The sequence below is a fragment of the Oncorhynchus gorbuscha genome, linkage group LG08, assembly GCF_021184085.1.
Source record: "Oncorhynchus gorbuscha isolate QuinsamMale2020 ecotype Even-year linkage group LG08, OgorEven_v1.0, whole genome shotgun sequence".
Taxonomy (NCBI): Eukaryota; Metazoa; Chordata; class Actinopteri; order Salmoniformes; family Salmonidae; genus Oncorhynchus; species Oncorhynchus gorbuscha.
Window position 1 is genome coordinate 41,712,797 of NC_060180.1, and position 24,958 is coordinate 41,737,754.

Sequence of the window (24,958 nt, forward strand, 5' to 3'; positions counted from 1 at the left end):
TCACTCTTGCATTTGGCAACATCCCCCTCTTCATCTTCTCACTCTTGCATTTGGCAACATCCCCCCTCTTCATCTTCTCACTCTTGCATTTGGCAGCATCCCCCCTCTTCATCTTCTCACTCTTGCATTTGGCAGCATACCCCCTCTTCATCTGCTCACTCTTGCATTTGGCAACATCCCCCCTCTTCATCTTCTCACTCTTGCATTTGGCAGCATCCCCCTCTTTAACTTCTCACTCTTGCATTTGGCAGCATCCCCCTTTTAACTTCTCACTCTTGCATTTGGCAGCATCCCCCTCTTCATCTTCTCACTCTTGCATTTGGCAACATCCCCCTCTTCATCTTCTCACTCTTGCATTTGGCAGCATCCCCCCTCTTCATCTTCTCACTCTTGCATTTGGCAGCATCCCCCCTCTTCATCTTCTCACTCTTGCATTTGGCAGCATCCCTCCTCTTCATCTTCTCACTCTTTCTTCCTCCATCTCTCACAGGCAGTTCTTGTCAGGTAACTCGCACTGCTGTGAGGCTCTGCATTCTAGAGCTTTGCTCAGCCTGCGTGGGAAGTACACCATAGCTTTCTGTTCCTCGTAGCGGTCAATGTGTTTGAGGTGGACCACCATGTGCAGAGCGTAGGCCAGGACCAACAGCAGGATCAGAGAGGTCACCAGGCCCATCAGGATGGCTGGGGTCAGGAAGTTGGCACAGTCGCTGGCAGACGCAAACTTATCAGACATGACGTTGAACGCCTGGATCTGCGGAGAGGAGAGGAAAGAGGGAATATTGCAAGCTGAAGTAAAACAATTAGATAGCTATATAAATCCATCAATCAGTCAATAGAAACGGCCCCTGCCCCATACCTGGAAGTCAGTAAACGTGATGTGCCAGTTAGCTGAGGTGTCGGTGTGTGAGCTGGGCACCAGAAGGGTGTCATATTTGTGCTGACTGCTGACATGCTGGCAGTGGTAGGAGGAGGTGGCGGGGGAGTACACCTCACTGGCGTTGAACGTAGCTTCATGGGTCCAATTGTAGTGGATGTGGACGCTGTCTAAGGTGAACCAGTTCTGCCCTGCTGACTCGTAGAAAATGTTGGACATCTGCAGCCTGATAAGAAGTCCCCTGAGATCCTCCACATCTCCAAACTTTAGCGAGAGCCTGTGTACAAACACAGAGTATGTTGATTTGTTGATTGATTGCCTTTAGTGGGTAGATCCTTTGTGAGATATGCAGTGCTCATCTCATTGTAACAATATTCCTCTCCATGAATTGAATGTAAACAAATATATATAATTCAAGTTCTTTGATAACTACATACAACACCCTATGAAAGTGACGCATTCCTACATCATACTTCCGAATCATGTCCCATAGGTCGCATTCCCCTGCTCAGATGTTCATCAACCAATGGTTGCATGCCATGCCATAGACTGTTGCCCTCGGGCACCAGATTGCTATAACATATGACGTGGTAAGCTGATACATAAAATACCTAGCCAGGCTTTGTAAGATCTGGCAACACCTGGGCAGAGGAATGCGCCCAAAATCACATGACTAGACTTCAAGATTACGTAAAATTCCAGAAAACAAGGTCATTAGATTTACAAGCTTACATTCGTAATTGTGTATTGATTTAGTATACCCAATGCCTTTTATTAAAATAGTTGATGCTCAAGAACTAAGACACGTTGTTGAAAGTTAGAAAAAAAATCTCCTTTGGACTACAAATCAGTGTGTCTGCTTGAGGACTTGCAGTATGGTAAGAACCTGCTGGTTACAAGCCATTTGAAGTAATTATGTTAGATTATGCTCTGGGGTTTTCTACTGAAAGTTGCCAGCCAGTACTTTTTTTAATTGATTAAATAATTAGTTTGTAGACCAGTAAGCTGTGAAAATAAGTGTAGTTCATGTGTGTAGTTCTATTCAAACAGATGTAACTTTTGTCAAATACATTGAAAAAACGCATATTGTATGTTATTTCACCCAGAAACACGTATATAATTGAATATACAGTATCTTAAATGGCCATATGATCATGACTTTGTCAATGCAAATTTGAGGCTCATTAGCCTAACAAAACAAGGAATACATAAGTCAAATGGACGTGTCAGTTGCACATCGTACACAACTCAAGTACATGATTTACAGTCCTTACGTAGCCTTCTCCTCGGTGCAGATGGAACCCTTGGTGTCCACAGGGGCGTTGGGCCCAAAGGTCCTCTCCGTCAGGTCTACGAATGTGCGGTTCTGGTAGCGGATGGCCAGGCGCTTGGCCTTGAAAAGGATGCAGGTCTTGCCATTGTAGGCCACGCTCAGGGGAGAGTAGGGCCCGTGGATGGGGGACTGGAGCAGCTTTCTCTTGCCCTTGCCATGGCCATGCTGGTTGAGGAGGTGCCAGCCATGCAGCTGCAGAGAGGAAGGATGGAAGGGATATTGATCAATTGTATAATTGATTGGCAATGTCACACACTGGCTGTGCCTACAGAAGAAGCCTAATTGTGATGTTTTTTTCACTAATTGGTCTTTAATTGGGCAAAATATCAGAATTGGGCTGTCTGTGTATCCTGTTATCCAGGTAGTAATTGTTAAAAGAATATAACCTATTTTGGTCGATTTAATAGCCGATACTGAACAAAAATATAAACGCAACATGCAACAATTTCAATTATTTTATTGAGTTACAGTTCATCAGTCAATTGGAATAAATTCATTAGGCCCTAATCGATTTCATATGACTGGGCAGCTATGAGTGGGCCTGGGAGGGCATAGGCCCACACACTGGTGAGCCAGGCCCAGCCAAGCAGAATACGTTTTTCGACCCACAAAAGGGCTTTATTACAGACAGTTTCATCAGCTGTCCAGGTGGCTGGTCTCACACAATACCCCAGGTGGAGAAGCCGGATGTGGAGGTCCTGCGCTGGCGAGGTTACAAGTGGTCTGCAGTTGTGAAGCCGGTTGGACGTAATGCCAAATTCTCTAAAATGACGATGGAGTCGGCTTATGGTAGAGTCTATTAACATTAAATTCCATGGCAACAGCTCTGGTGAACATTCCTGCAGTGAGCCCGCCAATTGCATGCTCCCTCAAAACCTGAAACATCTGTGGCATTGTGTTGTGTGACAAAACTGCCCATTTTAGATTGGCCTTAATTTTTACAAGATGCACCTGTGCATTGATCACACTGTTCAATGAGCTTCTTGATATGCCACATCTGTCAGGTGGATGGATTATCTTAGCAAAGGAGAAAAGCTAACAGGGATGGAAACAAATTTGCACATCAAATTTGCGAGAAAAAAGCTTTTTGTGCTTATGGAACATTTCTGGGATCTTTTATTTCAGTACAAAAGCTGAAGAACGTACATGTACACACGTCCATGTACTTTTTGCAGGTGCTGGAGTTGTTGGTGAACTCATGGAAAATCAAAAGGAAAATGGCGCACACTGCTGCTCCAGGTAATTGTATTAGAACAATGCTTCCAACCTTAGGTCTTCATCAGCAATCCATATCCTAGCTAGTGGTGGAAGGTCCTATATATATGGGCAGTACTCAGTGACATCACTTCCTGAAACAGGAGGTAAAAATATATAACATAGATTCACAATATCAACATTCATTGTATCTAAATATATGACCATACACAAGGAATGTGATCAATATTTACATTTATATACACAATATCCAATTAGGATAAAAAACACAATCATTTGGACATTTTGTAACTATAAAAATGGTTTCAAGTCAAACTCCTCGTTAAGACCAAGAGGATGTTGAGCTTGTGGGTCCAGAAAGATTCCCTTTGAAGAACATTTCTCTCAATGTCCCCTCCCCTGTGTGTTTCTATTCCAGTGTATCTCAGAGAACTAGTCGGATGTCCAGCTTGAAGAAATAAACAGCAACCTGTACGAATATTGCTGCGGTGCTCACTGATCTGGGTCTTAAGGCTTTTACAGGTTTGGAATTTGCCTTTATTTTGTTATTACGAAACCTAGTGGCCACTTCTGGGTTTGCTATTTGATGTGTATTTAAAGGGTTAAAGCCAATATTGCGTGAGTTGAAATCCAATTAGGACCTAGTTCAAGACCACTCGGAAATGTTCGACCTCCGACTTCAATGCGTTTAACTGTTTCGCCCATGAGATCCAAATATCTCTAGATGAAGAGGGGGGATGCTGCCATGCACTAGCATGAGTTTATTTATGTGATGTACAAATTCACTCACTGTTCCAAAATGGGATTGTTATGCAATTGAAAAATGAACCTGCGCTGTCCTCAAACCAAGGCACGCTGCCTGCTATTTAAACCTCGGCCATGCTTCAACTTGTCAAATCAAATCATTTCACTCAATGACTGTGTGTTTAGCGTCGTTGTCCTGTTGGAAGGTGAACCGTCACCCCAGTCTGCCAGGTCTCAGTTGTAAATGAGAACTTGTTCTCAACCTGGTTAAATAAAGGTGTGATAATAAAAAAAAAGTCTGAGGTCCGGAGTGCTCTGGAGCAGGTTTTCATCAAGGATATTTATATATTTGCTCCATTCATCTTTCCCTCGATCCTGACGAGTCGCCCAGTCCCTGGCGCTGAAATAAATTGCCACAGCATGATGCTGCCACGACCATGCTTCACTGTAGAGATGGTGCCTGGTTTCCTACAGAAGTGATGCTTGGCATTCAGGCGAAATAGTTGGTTTCATCAGACAAGAGAATCTTGTTTCTCATGGTCTGAGAGTCCTTTATGTGCCTTTTGGCCAGTCCAAGCTGGCAGGTCATTGCCTTTTACTGAGGAGACGCTTCCATCTTGCTACTCTACCATAAAGGCCTGATGCTGCAGAGATGGTTGTCCTTCTGGAAGGTTCTCCCATATGAACAGAGGAACTCCGATGTCAGTGACCATCGGGTTCTTGTGTCACGCTGTGACCGTAGAGATATTTTTATTCTCCATCTCTGTTTGGTCAGGGTGTGACTCGGGTGGGAAACTCTATGTTCTTTATTTCTATGTTTTGGCCGGGTATGGTTCTCAATCACGGACAGCTGTCAATCGTTGTCTCTGATTGGGAATCATACTTAGGCAGCCTGTTTTGCCACCTTAGGTTGTGGGATGTTGTTTTTGTACAGCTCTGTGTAGCCTACCGAACGTTACGGTCGGTTTCCTTGTGTTGTCTTTAGGTGTTCATTTTTAATAAAGATAAAATGTATGCCTACTACGCTGCACCTTGGTCCGATCATTTCGACGAGCGTAACAGAACATCCCACCAAAGAAGGACCAAGCAGCGTGGACAGGACGGGTGGATGTGGGAGGAGATCCTAGACGGTAAAGGACCCTGGACGCAGGCTGGAGAATATTGCCGTCCAAAGAAGGAGATAGAGGCGGCGATGATATGAGGAGGCAAGTCATCGACGGAAGCCCGAGAAGCGACTCCAATTTCTTTTTTTGGGGGGGGCTTGGTTTCTGCTCTGACATGCACTGTCAACTGTGGGACCTTATATAGACAGGTGTGTGTGTGTGCCTTTCCAAATCATATCCAATCCATTTAATTTACCACAGATGGACTCCAAGTTGTAGAAACATCTCAAGGATGATCAATGGAAACAGGATCCACCTGAACTCAATTTCGAGTCTCATAGCAAAGGGTCTGAATACTTATGTAAACAAGGTATTTCTGTTTTACAAACCTGAATACCAATCCTATGGCCTTGAGCCAGGCGGACAAACACAAATTTCCCCAGATCAAGTATGCAGACATTTGTGCATCTCCAGTCCGAACAGAACCTGCACTAACTTTTCCCCCTGGCACATTTTCCAGCTGGCACCCGCATTGCCTTCATTGTTGTTTTCCTTTAGTAACAAAAGCTTTGGACATGTGTGTGTTCCTATCAAAGTAAGTGCCGTATTACATTATCATTATAGTTTCTGTATATCGTGTTGTTGTTTCTACTGTAGCCCAGCGTATACAGTATATGTACGGAGCATAATATATTTACTGTTTTATTCACGTTTTCATGTGACAAATCATGCATTCTGATTGTTGCATAGATTGTAATGGACACATAATGTGTGTAAATATATTAGCCTCTGCCGTATACACAAATGTCCCAAAGCTGAGGAAGTTAAAATGATCTAGTTTAGTCACTAAAAGTTTAGTCACTAATTAGACTCTCTGATAACCACTTCGGTCAAGCCAGCAAGGCTGCAAACCCCAGAGCAAAATGCGATCCCGACACTGTGATATGTTTGGTGGTTGCGCATTTTGATATAAAATAATGGAGAGGGGTACATTAATATATGCCACATGTATTATTTTATGTCTGATTTCAAGACTTGATGCATGTAACAGATGAAATACTGATGAATTTGATGAATTCATTATCCACATGTGTGGTTGTATTGTTTTACATTTTCAAATAAATCTACCTATCATTCAAGTCACGTGTGCGTCTGGATGTTGATGGGTTTATTGATCCCCTCGCCACTCTCTGGAAGCCACCCCCTGAGTTTTGTCAGCAACAAGTGAAAACGGAGGGCCCTGCGAGCGAGAGGCTGGTTTGGAGTATCTGAACAGTGTCCTCTTGGGGGCGATATGATACTAAGATGCACAAGATCAGAGAGAGAGAGAGAGAGCTATATAGAAAGTGAGCAAAAAGAAGGAGAGGGAGAGAGAGATCTACCTTCAGTAATCTTCTGAGTGGGGTTTCTTTAGTGGGCACATAACCCTGAGTCTCCAAGCTCATTCCATCAACACCACCTGACAAACACAAATAAAACAGGCAGATGCTATTTAGCTCAAATATTTGCTTAGAAATATACTCCCTAAATTGACATTTTACATTGATTCTTCAAGCTTTATGTGTGGGCAGTAGTTTGTAAAACGATACTGCATACACATGGCTAAAAAAGGCTTGATTGCATCAGGCCCATAGTCATGTTAAATGTGAGACAATGTGTGTTACTTACCCGCTCTGATCCTCCCAGCTGGGTATGGAACCTCGGTAACATAGTCCTCTTCTGTGCTGTAGAGAGAAGAGGAAAAGGTTCAAAGATGCAGCTACATGTCAGAGCACACTTCCTCAGAGTTGCCAGGTTCCAAAACAGCACAAGTCTGTCTGTATAGGCAAGCTATACCAACAGTGGCCAACGTGTTCTTCGTCCACATCCGATCCTTTCAACCTTCTGATCATAACCAGATCATCATAGCCGATATATGGTGAGCTTTCTGCGCCAAAAGGCTGCCATGCAGGTGGCGGCTACACATTGGCAATGGATGGGGTCGGTGGTAAATCTCCCCAATGCAAAACAAAGCTTACTTTATTTCTTATCAAGTAGTGGCCTATAGTTGTGGCTGGTCATCTTATATCGTCCTGTGTAGGCTGACCAGGCTGACCATGCAGGTTGTCTGTGGCATTAGTAGCTTAGATCCCTTGTGGTTAATATCAACCAGATCCCTTTAACCATCTAAATCACCATCATGGCCTTACTGCGACTATGACTAACCCCACTACTGTAGGGGTGGAAATGTATAAAATATTACCCACTACACTACCTCCACCCTCTCTCTCCCTTCACACACACTCACAAGCACCTGGTCACTCTAAGTCTGATAAGCCACGAGAGTTATGCTACAGGAATGGTGTGTGTGTGTGTGTGTGTGTGTGTGTGTGTGTGTGTGTGTGTGTGTGTGTGTGTGTGTGTGTGTGTGTGTGTGTGTGTGTGTGTGTGTGTGTGTGTGTGTGTGTGTGTGTGTGTGTGTGTGTGTGTGTGGGAATTGGGTTCCATTATGAGTCTGAACACCTTCACTCTGAGAACTGATCGGGCTGGTGAACCACACTAAGGCACCCAATTCCATTAAAGATAGGCCTAGATATAGAACAACCTCTATACAGATTCCCTGTAATGGTTTTCCCCTTATTTTAAGCACATGCCATGTGTGGTTTTGCGTCATATTAAAAGAATGTCATATTGAATGTCTGTGAGAGGAATAGCTCCCGGGGTGCATTGCCTTTAACCCAGTTGACCACTCAGCGTAAAGTCAACATTGTGAGTGAACTTGCTTGGTTTGCTTTTATCTGTGGTTTGAATTAGGCCTACTTTATATTGTGGAGCAGTGCTTGGCATGTGTGTTGATTTATATAGGCCAACACTGATAGAATTCACCGTCTTAAAACCTACCTAACAGGTATCAGACAGACATGCTGTTTGATAATGCCCCGACAAGCTAGCTTTGATAAAATTATCTTCATTATTTCCTCTGGGGTCGATATCCATCTGGGGCATTTAATACCCCAGTCTGGGGCATTTTTGTGTTGTACTCACCTGCTGTTATCAGAGTGTAACCTGCCAATTTGTTTGTCCACCTGGCTCAAGGCCATAGGATTGGGATCCAGAAAGGGACTGCCAGAGAGGCACACATGGTTTAGTGGTCACCAGCCCTAGTCCTAGTGAGCTGGAACAGTAACTGTTGTTCAGGGGTAGTTGAAGGGTCTGGGGCGGTTATCTCTGGTGCTGCTACCCAGGTTAAGGTAGCCTTGGCCTGGCATAGATAATTCCTGGGCTGTTGTTAAATTCAAGGACAATTAACAATTATTCAAGGTCATTAAAAAAAGCTGTGTAAGCCCAGCCGTTTGTTCCTGTGCCAGTTCAGCGAGGTCAGCAACACAGGGATGGTGAGTCGGTCACATGGGGCCAGGGTGCTGAACAGTCCCTTTATATAATCAAAACCATCCTTGGCTCACCTCACAGACAGACACGTATGTACACACACTCACAAAGACAAATGGACAGACACACACATACATTACTCTTTTCTCTCTATATATCAATGATGTCACTCTTGCTGCTGGTGATTCTCTGATCTAGTTTCGTTGGTGGAGTTTAAACACTTGGTCGATGTCTATGTCATAGAAGAGTGTAATTGTTTTTAGGCCAGCTGTTTTTAGTCAAGATGTTTCTGTTTTTAACGTAATATGTAATTGTTGTACTGTATGTGTGTTTATATAGTTTTGTTTAACTTCTTGGATATAGGGGGCATTATTTACATTTTTGGATGAAAAACGTTCCCGTTTTAAACAAGATATTTTGTCACGAAAAGATGCTCGACAGGAAGTGCCGCATTTTTTTAAATCGCCTCATGTCAATGACTCCTTATATGGCTGTGAAGGAGCTAGGAGTCAGCTTACGTTTTCCCCAAGGTGTCTGCAGCATTGTGACGTATTTGTAGGCATATCATTGGAAGATTGACCATAAGAGACTACATCTACCAGGTGGTTGTTTGGTGTCCTTGGTATCTCCAGCTGCAGTATTTTTCCGTTTGCTTCAGATGAGAAGCCACCACTGATAGATTATCGAATAGATATGTGAAAAACACCTTGAGGATTGATTCTAAACAACATTTGCCATGTTTCTGGCGATATTATGGAGCTAATTTGGAAAAAAGTTCGGAGTTGTAAGTGACTGCATTTTCCGGTCTTTTTCTTAGCCAAACGTGATGAACAAAATGGAGCTATTTCGTCTGCACAAATAATATGTTTGGAAAATATGAACATTTGCTATCTAACTGAGAGTCTCGTCATTGAAAACGTCCGAAATTCTTCAAAGGTAAATTATTTTATTTGAATGCTTTTCTTGTTTTTGTGAAAATGTTGCCTGCTGAATGCTAGGCTTAATGCTATGCTAGGCTATCAATACTCTTACACAAATGCTTGTGTAGCTTTGTTTGAAAAGCATATTTTGATGAGATGAGTGTTGTTAACAAAAGGCTAAGCTTGTGTTTGAATATATTTATTTCATTTAACCACTTGCTCCTACCTGGCACGCAGGCGTCCCATCTAGAGCTCTGGAAATGCAAATGCGCTACGCTAAATGCTAATAGTATTAGTTAAAACTCAAACGTTCATTAAAATACACATGCAGGGTATTGAATTAAAGCTACACTCGTTGTGAATCCAGGCAACAAGTCAGATTTAAAATGCTTTTCGGCGAAAGCATGAGAAGCTATTATCTGATAGCATGTAACACCACAAAAGACCCGCAGGGGACGTAAACAAAATAATTAGCATATTCGGCGCTACACAAACCGCACAATAAAATATAAAACATTCATTACCTTTGACCATCTTCTTTGTTGGCACTCCTAGATGTCCCATAATCACTATTGGGTCTTTTTTTCAATTAAATCGGTCCATATATAGCCTAGATATCGTTCTATGTAGACTGTATGATAAACGGAAAAAAAGAGCGTTTCATAGCGTAACGTCATTTTTTTAAATTCAAAAAGTCGACGATAAACTTTCACAAAACACTTCAAAATACTTTTGTAATGCAACTTTAGGTATTAGTACACGTTAATAAGCGATAAAATTCATCAGGAGGCGATGTAACTTCTATAGGTGTCGTCTAGAAAAAAACATGGCCGAGAGAGCTCGACCAAAACATCCGGTCGGAGAACGGAGGGAAGGAGTTCCCTTGAACCGGTTAGACCAAGAATCAATTGCGAATCAAATGACAAGACTCTAGACAACGTGTGGTAGCTGTAGGCGCTGAAACCTCGGTCTCATGTAATTCGGTTCACTTTGAACAATTCCTGGAAGTAAGCGCAAGGATATTTATTTCCATTTTCAGTGATCAGGTTTTCCTGCGCTATTCGATGAAACTCACGCTCTGTTAAAGTCACAGCTGTGATTTAACCAATTTTAGAAACGTCAGAGTGTTTGCTATCCACACATACTAATAATATGCATATACTATATTACTGGTATGAGTAGCAGGGCGCTGAAATGTTGCGCGATTTTTAACAGAATGTTCGAAAAAGTAGAGGGTCGACTTAACAGGTTAATTTGCGATTTTCATGAATAGGAAACTTTGCGTTATGGTAATGAGCTTGAGGCTATGATTACGCTCCCGGATACGGGATTGCTCGACGCTAGAGGTTAATGTTGTGTTAGTGTGTGTAAGTTGTTTTGTCTGAAACGTTGTTCCCCCTGCTGCTATTGGACCAGGACTCTCTTGGAAAAGAGATGTTATCTCAATGAGAAACACCTGTATAAATAAAGGTCAAATAAAATATCTCTGAATGTATCAATGACATCACTCTTGCTGCTGGTGATTCTCTGATCCACCTCTACGCAGACGACACCATTCTGTACACATCTGGCCTTTCTTTGGACACTATGATAACAAACCTCCAAACGAGCTTCAACGCCATACAACACTCCTTCCGTGGCCTCCAACTACTTTTAAATACTAACTAAATGCATGCTCTTCAACATATTGCTACCCGCACCCTCCCACCCGACTAGCATCACTACTCTGGACAGTTCTGACCTAGAATATGTGGACAACTACAAATACCCAGGTGTCTGGTTAGACTATAAACTCTCCTTCCAGACTCATATTAAGCATCTCCAATCCAAGATTAGATCTAGAATCGGCTTCATATTTCGCAACAAAGCCTACTTCAAAGCCTCCTCCAAACATATCCTTGTAAAACTGACTATCCTACCGATCCTTATCTTTGGCGATGTCATTTACAAAATATCCCCCAACACTCTACTCAGCAAACTGTAAGTCGTCTATCACAGTGCCATCCGTTTTATCACCAAGGGCCCATATACTACCCTGCTAACCTGCGACCTGTATGCTCTCGTTGGCTGGCCCTCACAACATATCTGTCGCCAAACCCACGGGCTCCAGGTCATCTATAAGTCTTTGCTTGGTAAAACCCAGCGTTATCTCAGCTCACTGGTCACCATAGCAACACCCACCAATAGATCACGCTCCAGCAGGCATATTGCACTGGTCATCCTCAAAGCCAACACTTACTTTGGCCACCTGGAACGAATTGCAGAAATCTCTTATCTCCCTCTCTAATTTTAAGCATCTGTAAATAGCACACCCAACTACCTCATCCCCATATCCCCTCATCCCCATCCTCCTATTCCCCAGGCGCTCTCTTTTGATGACTTCTGTAACTGTAATAGCCTTGGTTTCATGCATGTTAACATTAGAAGCCTCCTCCATAAGTTTGTTTTATTCACTGCTTTTGCACACTCTGTCAACCCGGATGTTCTAGCTGTGTCTGAATCCTGGCTTTGGAAGACCACCAAAAATTCTGAAATTTTCATCCCAAACTACAACATTTTCAGACAAGATAGAACTGCCAAAGGGGGCGGTGTTGCAATCTACTGCAAAGATAGCCTGCAGAGTTCTGTCCTACTATCCAGGTCTGTACCCAAACAATTTGAACTTCTACTTTTAAAAATCCACCTCTCTAAAAACAAGTCTCTCACCATTGCCGCCTGCTATAGACCACCCTCTGCCCCCAGCTGTGCTCAGGACACCATATGTGAACTGATTGCCCCCCCATCTATCTTCAGAGCTCGTGCTGCTAGGCGACCTAAACTGGAACATGCTTAACACCCCAGCCACCCTACAATCTAAGCTTGATGCCCTCAATCTCACACAAATTATCAATGAACGTACCAGGTACCTCCCCAAAGCCTTAAACACGGGCACCCTCATAGATATGATCCTAACCAACTTGCCCTCTAAATCCAACTTGCCCTCTAAATACACCTCTGCTGTCTTCAACCAAGATCTCAGCGATCACTGCCTCATTGCCTGCATCCGTAATGGGTCAGCGGTCAAACGACCTCCACTCATCACTGTCAAACGCTCCCTGAAAAATTTCAGCGAGCAGGCCTTTCTAATCGACCTGGTCGGGGTATTCTGGAAGGATATTGATCTCATTCCGTCAGTAGAGGATGCCTGGTTATTTTTTTTAAAATGCCTTCCTAACCATCTTAAATAAGCATGCCCCATTCAAGAAATTTAGAACCAGGAACAGATATAGCCCTTGGTTCTTCCCAGACTGCCCTTAACCAACACAAAAACATCCTATGATGTTATAAACCTGTTCAGGGAAGCTAGAAACCATTATACACAGGCAGTTAGAAAAGCCTAGGCAAGCTTTTTCAAGCAGAAATTTGTTTCCTGCAACACTAACTCAAAAAAGTTCTGGGACAATGTAAAGTCCATGGAGAATAAGAACACCTCCTCCCAGCTGCCCACTGCACTGAAGATAGGAAACACTGTCACCACTGATAAATCCACTATAATGGAGAATTTCAATAAGCAGTTTTCTATGGCTGGCCATGCTTTCCACCTGGCTACTCCTACCCCGGTCAACAGCACTGCAACTCGCCCAAGCCTTCCCCATTTCTCCTTCTCCCAAATCCAGTCAACTGATGTTCTGAAAGCAGACAATCTGGACCCCTTCTTTCTAAAATTATCTGCTGAAATTGTTGCCACACCTATTACTAGCCTGTTCAACCTCTCTTTCGTGTCATCTGAGCTTCCCAAAGATTGGAAAGCAGCTGCGGTCATCCCCCTCTTCAAAGGGAGGGACACTCTTGACCCAAACTGCTACAGACCTATATCTATCCTACCCCGCCTTTCTAAGGTCTTCAAAAGCCAAGTCAACAAACAGATTACCGACCATTTCGGATCTCACCATACCTTCTCTGCTATGCAATCTGGTTTCAGAGCTGGTCATGGGTGTACCTCAGCCACGCTCAAGGTCCTAAACGATATCTTAACCGCCATTGATAAGAAACATTACTGTGCAGCCGTATTCATTGATCTGGCCAAGGCTTTCGACTCTGTCAATCACCACATCCTCATCGGCAGACTCGACAGCCTTGGTTTCTCAAATGATTGCCTCGCCTGGTTGACCAACTACTTCTCTGATAAAATTCAGTGTGTCAAATCGTAGGGTCTGCTGTCCGGACCTCTGGCAGTCTCTATGGGGGTGCCACAGGGTTCAATTCTTGGACCGACTCTCTTCTCTGTATACATCAATGATGTCGCTCTTGCTGCTGGTGAGTCTCTGATCCACCTCTACGCAGACGACACCATTCTGTATACTTCTGGCCCTTCTTTGGACACTGTGTTAACAAACCTCCAGGCAAGCTTCAATGCCATACAACTCTCCTTCCGTGGCCTCCAATTGCTCTTAAATATAAGTTAAACTAAATGCATGTTCTTCAACTGATCGCTGCCTGCACCTGCCCGCCTGTCCACATCACTACTCTGGACGGCTCTGACTTAGAATACGTGGACAACTACAAATACCTAGGTGTCTGGTTAGACTGTAAACTCTCCTTCCAGAACCATATCAAACATCTCCTATCCAAAGTTAAATCTAGAATTGGCTTCCTATTTTGCAACAAAGCATCCTTCACTCATGCTGCCAAACATACCCTTGTAAAACTGACCATCCTACCAATCCTCGACTTCGGTGATGTCATTTACAAAATAGCCTCCAATACCCTACTCAACAAATTGGATGCAGTCTATCACAGTGCAATCTGTTTTGTCACCAAAGCCCCATATACCAAAGCCCCATATACTACCCTGTACGCTCTCGTTGGCTGGCCCTCGCTTCATACTCGTCGCCAAACCCACTGGCTCTATGTCATCTACAAGACCCTGCTAGGTAAAGTTCCCCCTTATCTCAGCTCACAGATTACTGCACCTGTACATAGCCCACCTATAATTTAGCCCAAACAACTACCTCTTTCCCAACTGTATTTAATTAATTAATTAATTTTGCTCCTTTGCACCCCATTATTTTTATTTCTACTTTGTACATCTTTCCATTGCAAAACTACCATTCCAGTGTTTTACTTGCTATATTGTATTTACTTTGCCACCATGGCCTTTTTTGCCTTTACCTCCCTTCTCACCTCATTTGCTCACATTGTATACTTGTTTATACTGTATTATTGACTGTATGTTTGTTTTACTCCATGTGTAACTCTGTGTCGTTGTATCTGTCGAACTGCTTTGCTTTATCTTGGCCAGGTCGCAATTGTAAATGAGAACTTGTTCTCAACTTGCCTACCTGGTTAAATAAAGTTGAAATAAATAAACATGCACATGTCAGTGAGCTCAGAGAGCAGAAAAGGAAAACACATTCACATGTCAGTGAGCAGAAAAGGAAAACACATTCACATGTCAGTGAGCAGAAAAGGAAAACACATTCACATGTCAGTGAGCAGAAAAGGAAAACACATTCACATGTCAGAGAGCAGAAAAGGAAAACACATTCACATGTCAGAGAGCAGAAAAGGAAAACACATTCACATGTCAGTGAGCAGAAAAAGAAAACACATTCACATGTCAGTGAGCTCAGAGAGCAGAAAAGGAAAACACATTCACATGTCAGAGAGCAGAAAAGGAAAACACATTCACATGTCAGTGAGCAGAAAAGGAAAACACATTCACATGTCAGAGAGCAGAAAAGGAAAACACATTCACATGTCAGAGAGCAGAAAAGGAAAACACATTCACATGTCAGAGAGCAGAAAAGGAAAACACATTCACATGTCAGAGAGCAGAAAAGGAAAACACATTCACATGTCAGAGAGCTCAGAGAGCAGAAAAGGAAAACACATTCACATGTCAGAGAGCAGAAAAGGAAAACACATTCACATGTCAGTGAGCTCAGAGAGCAGAAAAGGAAAACACATTCACATGTCAGAGAGCAGAAAAGGAAAACACATTCACATGTCAGTGAGCTCAGAGAGCAGAAAAAAAGGAAAACACATTCACATGTCAGAGAGAGCAGAAAAGGAAAACACATTCACATGTCAGTGAGCTCAGAGAGCAGAAGTGAGCTCAGGGAAAACACATTCACATGTCAGAGAGCAGAAAAGGAAAACACATTCACATGTCAGTGAGAGCAGAAAAGGAAAACACATTCACATGTCAGTGAGCAGAAAAGGAAAACACATTCACATGTCAGAGAGCAGAAAAGGAAAACACATTCACATGTCAGTGAGCAGAAAAGGAAAACACATTCACATGTCAGTGAGCAGAAAAGGAAAACACATTCACATGTCAGAGAGCAGAAAAGGAAAACACATTCACATGTCAGAGAGCAGAAAAGGAAAACACATTCACATGTCAGAGAGCAGAAAAGGAAAACACATTCACATGTCAGAGAGCAGAAAAGGAAAACACATTCACATGTCAGTGAGCTCAGAGAGCAGAAAAGGAAAACACATTCACATGTCAGAGAGCAGAAAAGGAAAACACATTCACATGTCAGTGAGCAGAAAAGGAAAACACATTCACATGTCAGAGAGCAGAAAAGGAAAACACATTCACATGTCAGAGAGCAGAAAAGGAAAACACATTCACATGTCAGTGAGCTCAGAGAGCAGAAAAGGAAAACACATTCACATGTCAGAGAGCAGAAAAGGAAAACACATTCACATGTCAGTGAGCAGAAAAGGAAAACACATTCACATGTCAGAGAGCAGAAAAGGAAAACACATTCACATGTCAGTGAGCAGAAAAGGAAAACACATTCACAGAGAGAGCAGAAAAGGAAAACACATTCACATGTCAGAGAGCAGAAAAGGAAAACACATTCACATGTCAGTGAGCAGAAAAGGAAAACACATTCACATGTCAGTGAGCAGAAAAGGAAAACACATTCACATGTCAGTGAGCAGAAAAGGAAAACACATTCACATGTCAGAGAGCAGAAAAGGAAAACACATTCACATGTCAGTGAGCTCAGAGAGCAGAAAAGGAAAACACATTCACATGTCAGAGAGCAGAAAAGGAAAACACATTCACATGTCAGAGAGCAGAAAAGGAAAACACATTCACATGTCAGTGAGCTCAGAGAGCAGAAAAGGAAAACACATTCACATGTCAGAGAGCAGAAAAGGAAAACACATTCACATGTCAGAGAGCAGAAAAGGAAAACACATTCACATGTCAGAGAGCAGAAAAGGAAAACACATTCACATGTCAGTGAGCAGAAAAGGAAAACACATTCACATGTCAGAGAGCAGAAAAGGAAAACACATTCACATGACAGTGAGCTCAGAGAGCAGAAAAGGAAAACACATTCACATGACAGTGAGCTCAGAGAGCAGAAAAGGAAAACACATTCACATGACAGTGAGCTCAGAGAGCAGAAAAGGAAAACACATTCACATGACAGTGAGCTCAGAGAGCAGAAAAGGAAAACACATTCACATGACAGTGAGCTCAGAGAGCAGAAAAGGAAAACACATTCACATGACAGTGAGCTCAGAGAGCAGAAAAGGAAAACACATTCACATGACAGTGAGCTCAGAGAGCAGAGAGAGCAGTTTCAGGCTTTTGAAATCTGAATATTAACAGAAAACCACTAGAATCCTCATAACAACTATAATTAATTCTCAATGCAGTATTGACTGTAATTTGTATATAGTGAATACAACTGTATTGTTATTATGCACCTTTCCCATAGAGCAAGTATAAAGCCTCAACATTGCCTCACTTTGTGTTGCTGAGAAAAATCCTTCTCATTTCTCTCTCTCTCTCTCTCTCTCTCTCTCTCTCTCTCTCTCTCTCTCTCTCTCTCTCTCTCTCTCTCTCTCTCTCTCTGTCTCTGTCTCTGTCTCTGTCTCTGTCTCTGTCTTTGTCTCTCTCTCTCTCTCTCTCTCTCTCTCTCTCTCTCTCTCTCTCTCTCTCTCTCTCTCTCTCTCTCTCTCTCTCTCTCTCTCTCTCTCTCTCTCTGTCTCTCTCTCTCTTTCTCTCTCTCTCTCTCTGCATCTGTAAACAGAGCCCAACAGACCAGCACCGATTCCTCCTCTCTTCTCCCCTCCTCTCCTCTATCCCATCCCTTTATTTTGTTCCTCCTCTCTTCCCCTGTCCCTCTATTTTGTTCCTCCTCTCCTCTCCTCTCCTCTCCTCTCCTCTCCTCTCTCCTCTCTCCTCTCCTCTCCTCTCCTCTCCTCTCCTCTCCTCTCCTCTCCTCTCCTCTCCTCTCCTCTCCTCTCCTCTCCTCTCCTCTCCTCTATCCTGGCCTCATTAACCTGCTCTCTGTCAGACAAAGAGAGCGAGTGCTGTCCTGTACAGACAACAGCTGTGTGAAACAAGAACTGTCTTGTTAACGCTAAATTACAGATAACCATAGAGTCCCTGGCCACAGATTCATCAACGCTTTTACAGCATCTGTATCAGATCTGATACCTTGTGTATTTACATAGCGATAGCAAGAAGAGACAGAGATCTAGAGAAAGGAAGGGAGAGCAAAAGAGATCAGCCTACCAGCATCCCTGGATTTGTACACCCCCCTCCACTCCACCATCACACACACACCAACACACACACACAGAGGGTATTTACCTTCTCTCCGGGAGTGCAGGCACTTGATCTAAGGACAGGGTGGGCTGGCTGAGGGCAGACAGCAAGGCAGAGAAGAGGAATGCGTGTGCAGCCATTGAGACAATGAGAGGAGACTGCTGCTGGTGAGCTCCCCTTCATAATCTGCTCTCCCTGCATCGTCAGCCGCTGAGATCACTGACAGACAGCCTCAGAAGCCAGTCACAATGCGGAAAAGGGATCAGTTTGAGTCATACTTATACAGCCCCTCCCTCCACCTCTTCCACCTTTCTCCCTTCTCTGTCGTCCTCCCTCTATCTTTCTATCTCATGTAAGTATACCTTTAGGCAAACCCTAGGAATAGACAGTGGCTGATTATTTTTCACAGCTCATTATACCTATTCTAGCCCAATAATGTACAAAAAACGTACATAAACACACACACAAGCTACACATGCACGCCGCACACACACACGCACACAAACACACACACACAAACAAACATAAAAAAATCACATGGGAATATCAAGATTGGATTAATGTTGACATTATTTTACTGGGAGAAAAACAAAGCCATGAATGCATGACCTAGATCCACAGTGAGTGTGCTGCCACAATAGCTGCACTCGTTCACTTCATCTATGTGTTGTTGTGAGCACAGGGGGCCCGGGGCAGAATTGTCCACTGAGGCTGAATATGTGTATGATACAAACAGCTGACCCACTTGGCTAACCTGGTCTCAGAGCAAACCATATTATATTCTACAAAAAAATGTGCCACAAAAATATAAATGCAACATTTTCAAAGATTTGACTGAGACACAGTTCATAGAAGAAATTCAGTCAATTTAATTAAATTCATTAGGCCCTAATCTATGGATTACACATGACTGGGCAGGAGCACAGCCATGGGTGGGCTTGGGAGGGCATAGGTCCACCCACTTGGAACCCAGGTCCACCCCCTCATCAGATGATCCTGCAGATGAAGAAACTGGATGTTGAGGTCCTGGACTGGCGTGGTTACACGTGGTCTGCGGTTGTGAGGCCGGTTGGACGTACTGCCAACTTCTCTGAAACTAAGTTTGAGGTGGTTTATGGTAGAGAAATGAACATTCAATTCTCCGACAACATTTATGTTATTTCTGCAGTCAGCATGCCAAATGCACACTCCCTCAAAACCTGAGACATCTGTGGCATTGTGTTGCGTGACAAAACGGCACATTTTAGAGTGTCCTTTTATTGGTCCCAGCACAAGGTGCACCTGTGTAGTGATCTGTTTAGTCATCTTCTTGATATGCCACACCTGTCAGGTGGATGGATTATCGTGGCAAGGGAGAAATGCTCACAAACACGGATGTAAACAAATTTGTTCACAAAATGAAATGAAAGAAATATGTTTTTTGTGCATATGGAACATTTCTGACCAACCCTTTACATATTGTGTTTATATTTTTGTTCAGTATAGTGTAATATGTTACTTTAAGTTAGGTTTTATTACATTGACCTACCAATGTAATAGCAGTTGTACAATATAATATGATTTCTAGGATGTATAGTATCCTATGTCTTGATCGCATATTTGACCTGTTTAGTATGATATATGGGTCATTCTTGGGCTGCGGTAATATATATATATATATATATATTTGTTTTTACTAGAATATCTGCATTTTCTGAACACCCCACAACATTAACTACATATTAAACCTTAAAGAAAACATATTTTCCACCTCAGGCATTAAAGCGCTTTATTATTGTCCATTTTGGTCTGATATGGAGACCATTTATCTTCAACCCCGTCACAGACAACATAGAAGTTGTCTGAATAGGATTATAACAGATACTTGTTAGAAAATCAAAATTTCCCTAATGCTCATGTGTCCCCCAAACCAATTAAATGATTATACATTTTAAAAAAAATGTAAAATCTCTGAATATTGCTATATTAAACATTTCGTGTCAGCGGGCTCATCATTTAAATTAAAAAATGGTTTCAATTCATAATTTTAACATAAATCTAATCTTCTTGGGATTGTTCTTAACATTTCAGACTGAGCTCAGAAAACATTAAAGTCATACTTATTAATCTTTGCCAAAAGATCAGCGTGTCATCAAACTGTAGGAACATTTTCCAAGGGCATTTAGAATGCTAGAACAGCTGTAACTACAGCACTAGTGTCAGCATGACGATCCTTCTTCTCAGGAGAACCATATTCATTCATTCATGGTTTTCTTCCTGAGAGTCTGGCCCACACATCTCTCTCAATCTCTACATGGCAGGATGTCACACGCTGTGGGGGTGGGATCATCTCAAGGACTTCATCAAACTGAGGCCAGCGGATGTCGTCTCAAGAAGGCCAGAAAAATCTGTTTGGTCCTACACCATGCATACATTTCACTTGTACACTCATTTAATCCGTGCCGAGGATGATGCCTGGATAAAGGTCATCATCATATTCCTCTCCACACCACTGACCAAGAAGACCTGGATTTCCCCACTGGATTTCATCCACAGGTTGTGGATTTTCCTCATTGGCTGGCTGTTCTGGAGCAGCCAGGCCCTTCTGCCTGAAACTGAAATGCTGTGTGTTAAAGCATGTACAGTTTAGGTTCTTCGTTGTTGATCAAAGGCAGGTGTGTTCTTATGATGGAGGTGTGTTCTTATGATGGAGGGCACCGCTTTTATCGGGCTTGGCATCCTCTCCATCGCACGTTCAACATTCAGGACTCTTCAGAAAGAACAGCTTCGCTTTGTCTCACGGAAGGCTTTGTTCCTGTACATCACTGATATCACAGCCCTTAGCCAGCAACCTGTCCACCGTTCCCTCCAACGTTCCTCCCACACCATCAGGAGCCACTTTGAATCCACGTTTGCATAATTCTGTTGTGAAAAGCAGGAAGTTGCCTCTCTCTATTATTTCTGTCATCACATTCCCAGTGGGTCAGACGTTTACATACACTCAATTCGTATTTGGTAGCATTGCCTTTAAATTGTTTAACTGGGGTCAAATGTTTCAGGTCGCCTTCCACAAGCGTCTCACAATAAGTTAGGTGAATTTTGATGATCATGATGATCATTACGACCAAACAGTTATATTCTTGTTTCATCAAACCAGAGGACATTTCTCCAAAAAGTACTATCTTTGTCCCCATGTGCAGTTGCAAACCGTAGTCTGGCTTTTTTTATGGCGTTTTTGGAGCAGTGGCTTCTTCCTTGGTGAACGGTCTTTCAGGTGATGTTGATGTGGCTGATTGCTTTAGATTTTCCCACGATGTCAAGCAAAGAGGCACTAAGTTTGAATGTAGGCCTTGAAATACATCCACAGGTACACCTCCAATTGACTCAAATGATGTCAGAAGCCTCCAAAGCCATGACATTTTCTGGAATTTTCCATACTGTTTAATGGCACAGTCAACTTAGTGTATGTCAACTTCTGACCCAATGGAATTGTGATACAGTGAATTATCAGTTTTAAATCATCTGTCTGTAAAACAATTGTTGGAAAAATTATTTGTGTCATGCACAAAGTAGATATCCTATCCAACTTGCTAAAACTATAGTTTGTTAACAAGAAATATGTGAAGTGGTTGAAAAACCAGTTTTAAAGACTCTTACCTGTGTATGTAAACTTCTGACTTCAACTGTACCTATTGCCTGATCACCCAGACTACGTTACTGGCCTTTTCCCTGCCTGTACTGTTGCCCTTTTGGACCCTCTGTGTATGACCTTCTGCCCCTGGACCCAGCTACCTGCCTCATCCTGTGTATGACCTTCTGCCTGCCCCTGGACCCAGCTTCCTGCCTCCCCCTGTGTATGACCTTCTGCCTGCCCCTGGACCCAGCTTCCTGCCTCCCCCTGTGTATGACCTTCTGCCTGCACCTGGACCCAGCTACCTGCCTCCTCCTGTGCCCCTGCACTGACCTTCTGCCTGCCCCTGGACCCAGCTTCCTGCCCTCCCTCCCCCTGTGTATGACCTTCTGCCCCTGGACCCAGCTACCTGCCTCCTCCTGTGTGTGACCTTCTGGCTGCCCCTGGACCCATCTACCTGCCTCCTCCTGTGTATGACCTTCTGCCTGCCCCTGCACTCAGCTACCTGCCTCCTCCTGTGTGTGACCTTCTGCCTGCCCCTGGACCCAGCTAGCTGCCTCCTCCTACTCAAATTAAGAAGTTTCACGGTGCAAGAGGCTGTATGTATGAAAAATCTCTCGGTAGAGATTGTGGTCTACAGTTTATCATCAGGTACTTCCTTATTAGACATTGCGCACCAGCTGTTATTGACAAATGGATACACACCCCCACCCCTCGTCTTACCAGATGTAGCTGTTCTGTCCTGAGTTGCGTAGCTGCAAAATTTCGGAAAAACCCAGCCAAATGTATATTATCCGTGTGCAAGAGGCTCATTCAGCATCAGGTACTTTTATTAGACGTTGTAACATAAGATATTACAGTTTTTAAATGTCCCGTTGGTAGGATAGTCTCGAACGGAGATCATCTAGTTTATTTTCTAGTGATTGCTTTATGATGATACTGTATATGTATGTGTGTTTGCCTGTATAATGGGGTTTGATTGACTGATTGAATGAAAGTGCGGTATAGCATCATGATTTAGTTTAGTTTATTAGGATTCCCATTAGCTATTGCACATGCAGTATCTACTCTTCCTGGTGTACCACATGATTATACTGTGTGTGTGTGTGTGTGTGTGTGTGTGTGTGTGTGTGTGTGTGTGTGTGTGTGTGTGTGTGTGTGTGTGTGTGTGTGTGTGTGTGTGTGTGTGTGTGTGTGTGTGTGTGTGTGTAAGAGTGAGTGAAAGACAGAGAGAGATTATGATTCTGCCTGCAATTGTATCCTATTTGTGACTCACCGTCTCTTTTCAGTCTTTTTCTCCAAAATTTGAAATAGTCTTTTGTACATTGGATAAAGGTATAGACTCAGATTCAAAATGGAATATGCTACAATGTAGTGTATGATATGCCACATTGGCAGTGTATATTGACCCCCCTTCCTGGGGTCCAAACACATTAAAGCACTTATATTACATATAAAACAAAAGATAAAACAGTACATCCTATAACATTATTACACCACTTCATACAATACAACATGTATAATACCACCATACAACAATATTATAATGTGTGTGTGTGTAGAGTGCGTGTGCTAGTGCTTGTATGGCGTGTCTGTACCTTTGTGTGTGTCACAGTCCCCACTGATCCATGGTGGTGTATTCTTACCTGTTTTATCTGATTCTACTGCTGCATCCTGATGTGGAACTGAGTTCCATGGCTCTCTGTAGAACTGTGTGCCTCTCATGGTCTGTTCTGGACTTGGGGATTGTAAAGAGCTCTCTGGTGGCAGTTACCTGATGTGGAACGAAAATCGTATGTTTGGCTTACAAAAGGGGAAGGGGAGACTCTATGGAAAGGGGAGATACTCACGAACACAATGATGTTCTCCATTTTGCTCTACGACCCCCACAAGTGCCACTGGACTGTAAGTGACTAAGTGTGGAACTAGTTTTGTTTCAACAAAAAGAAGAGGTTAAATGTGTTGTTCGTGCACTATGACCTCAGACACCCGATACACGTAACCACAAGAAGGAATCAAGGTGACTTATGATGCCCCGAGGGGTGGAACTGAGCATTTTTAGATCTACTATATAACACTTAAATATTTTCTGTATCATTGGGATCTCAACAAATCACTTACGGGGGGGGTTGTTGACCAGCTCCATTATTGCAACAATTAATCGATATTAAAGTAGAAATGTTTGAAGAATTAACAAAGTCTCTCCTTATTGGTTAGAATTTCCACGACAGGGGGGTACTAGGCTAACACGAGAAAAGGTTTTAAGATGTTCGAATTTGGCCTTTACTACTATAGCCCATAAAAACCCATTGAATAACACATTAAGCTTACATTTAAACAAACAAAATACATCCTTCTGGTGCCTGACATTTCATCTATGGTAAATAACCTTCCTCAGAGCAACTCTTGTGAAGAGAAAAGTTGGGTCAACTTTGACGTCATGGCCCCCACCCTTCCCAGGGAGCTACAGATCCAGGAACAGTCTCTATCTCTTCAGCACGATGTCAGCTTTCAAGTGGCGTGTTCATTATGAGAATCCCACGAACCCTGCATGTTTGGCGGGTGTATTTGCTCGTGTCCCTCTGAAAATCATGCACTCTTTTTTGCCCCCGGCCGATTTGGAGAATGTCTTTTTCCATGATGCAGCATTTCAAGCCGGATTGTCTGTTAGTGTTGCTTTTTGTTCTACATGCTAAAAACATCATAAAGCTCGATTTTGCACATCGTTTGACCAGTTTAATCGACATATAATATGTAAATTGGAAGTTTTGATGCGCAAGAGTGCTGGACCAGAAGTCATTTTTTACGCATTTCAACTGAAGCTGTTAGCATATGCTAATACAGGGACACACAACGTGAAACCAAATGATGTATTGGGTAAGTATGACTCCTTCTACGTCTTCAGATGGAAGAACATCAAAGGTAAGGGAATATTTATGTGGTTATTTGGGGTTTCTGTGGACTCCAAACGTAGAGGAGACATAGTGCTAATATCTGAGCGCTGACTCATAGTATAGCCCAGTGAACGATGTCTGTAACGTTAAAAATAAATATAATACAGCGGTTGCATTAAGAAGAAGTGTATCTTTGTAAATATGTGTAGAACATGTATATTTAGTCATGTTTATTGCTTGTTATTTGACGTTATCTGTCGGAGCTATCATCATTTCTCCGGACATTTGAGAAGCATTTTTTGAAATGTCGTCATTGTAAACCGAGATTTC

General features: G+C 42.8%; 1 protein-coding gene across 1 annotated transcript; it reads right to left on the reverse strand.

The window, feature by feature from the left end:
• Positions 1–354: 354 nt before the first annotated feature.
• LOC124040867 (V-type proton ATPase subunit S1-like protein) lies at positions 355–18,340 on the reverse strand. Its single transcript, XM_046357973.1, has 6 exons — positions 18,170–18,340; positions 6,938–6,993; positions 6,652–6,728; positions 2,149–2,399; positions 857–1,151; positions 355–751 (listed from the first exon to the last, which is right to left on the reverse strand). The coding sequence occupies exons 1-6, from the start codon at positions 18,262–18,264 to the stop codon at positions 485–487; spliced, it is 1,041 nt and encodes a 346-aa protein (XP_046213929.1). The 5' UTR covers positions 18,265–18,340; the 3' UTR covers positions 355–484.
• Between the last annotated feature and the right edge of the window lie 6,618 nt (positions 18,341–24,958).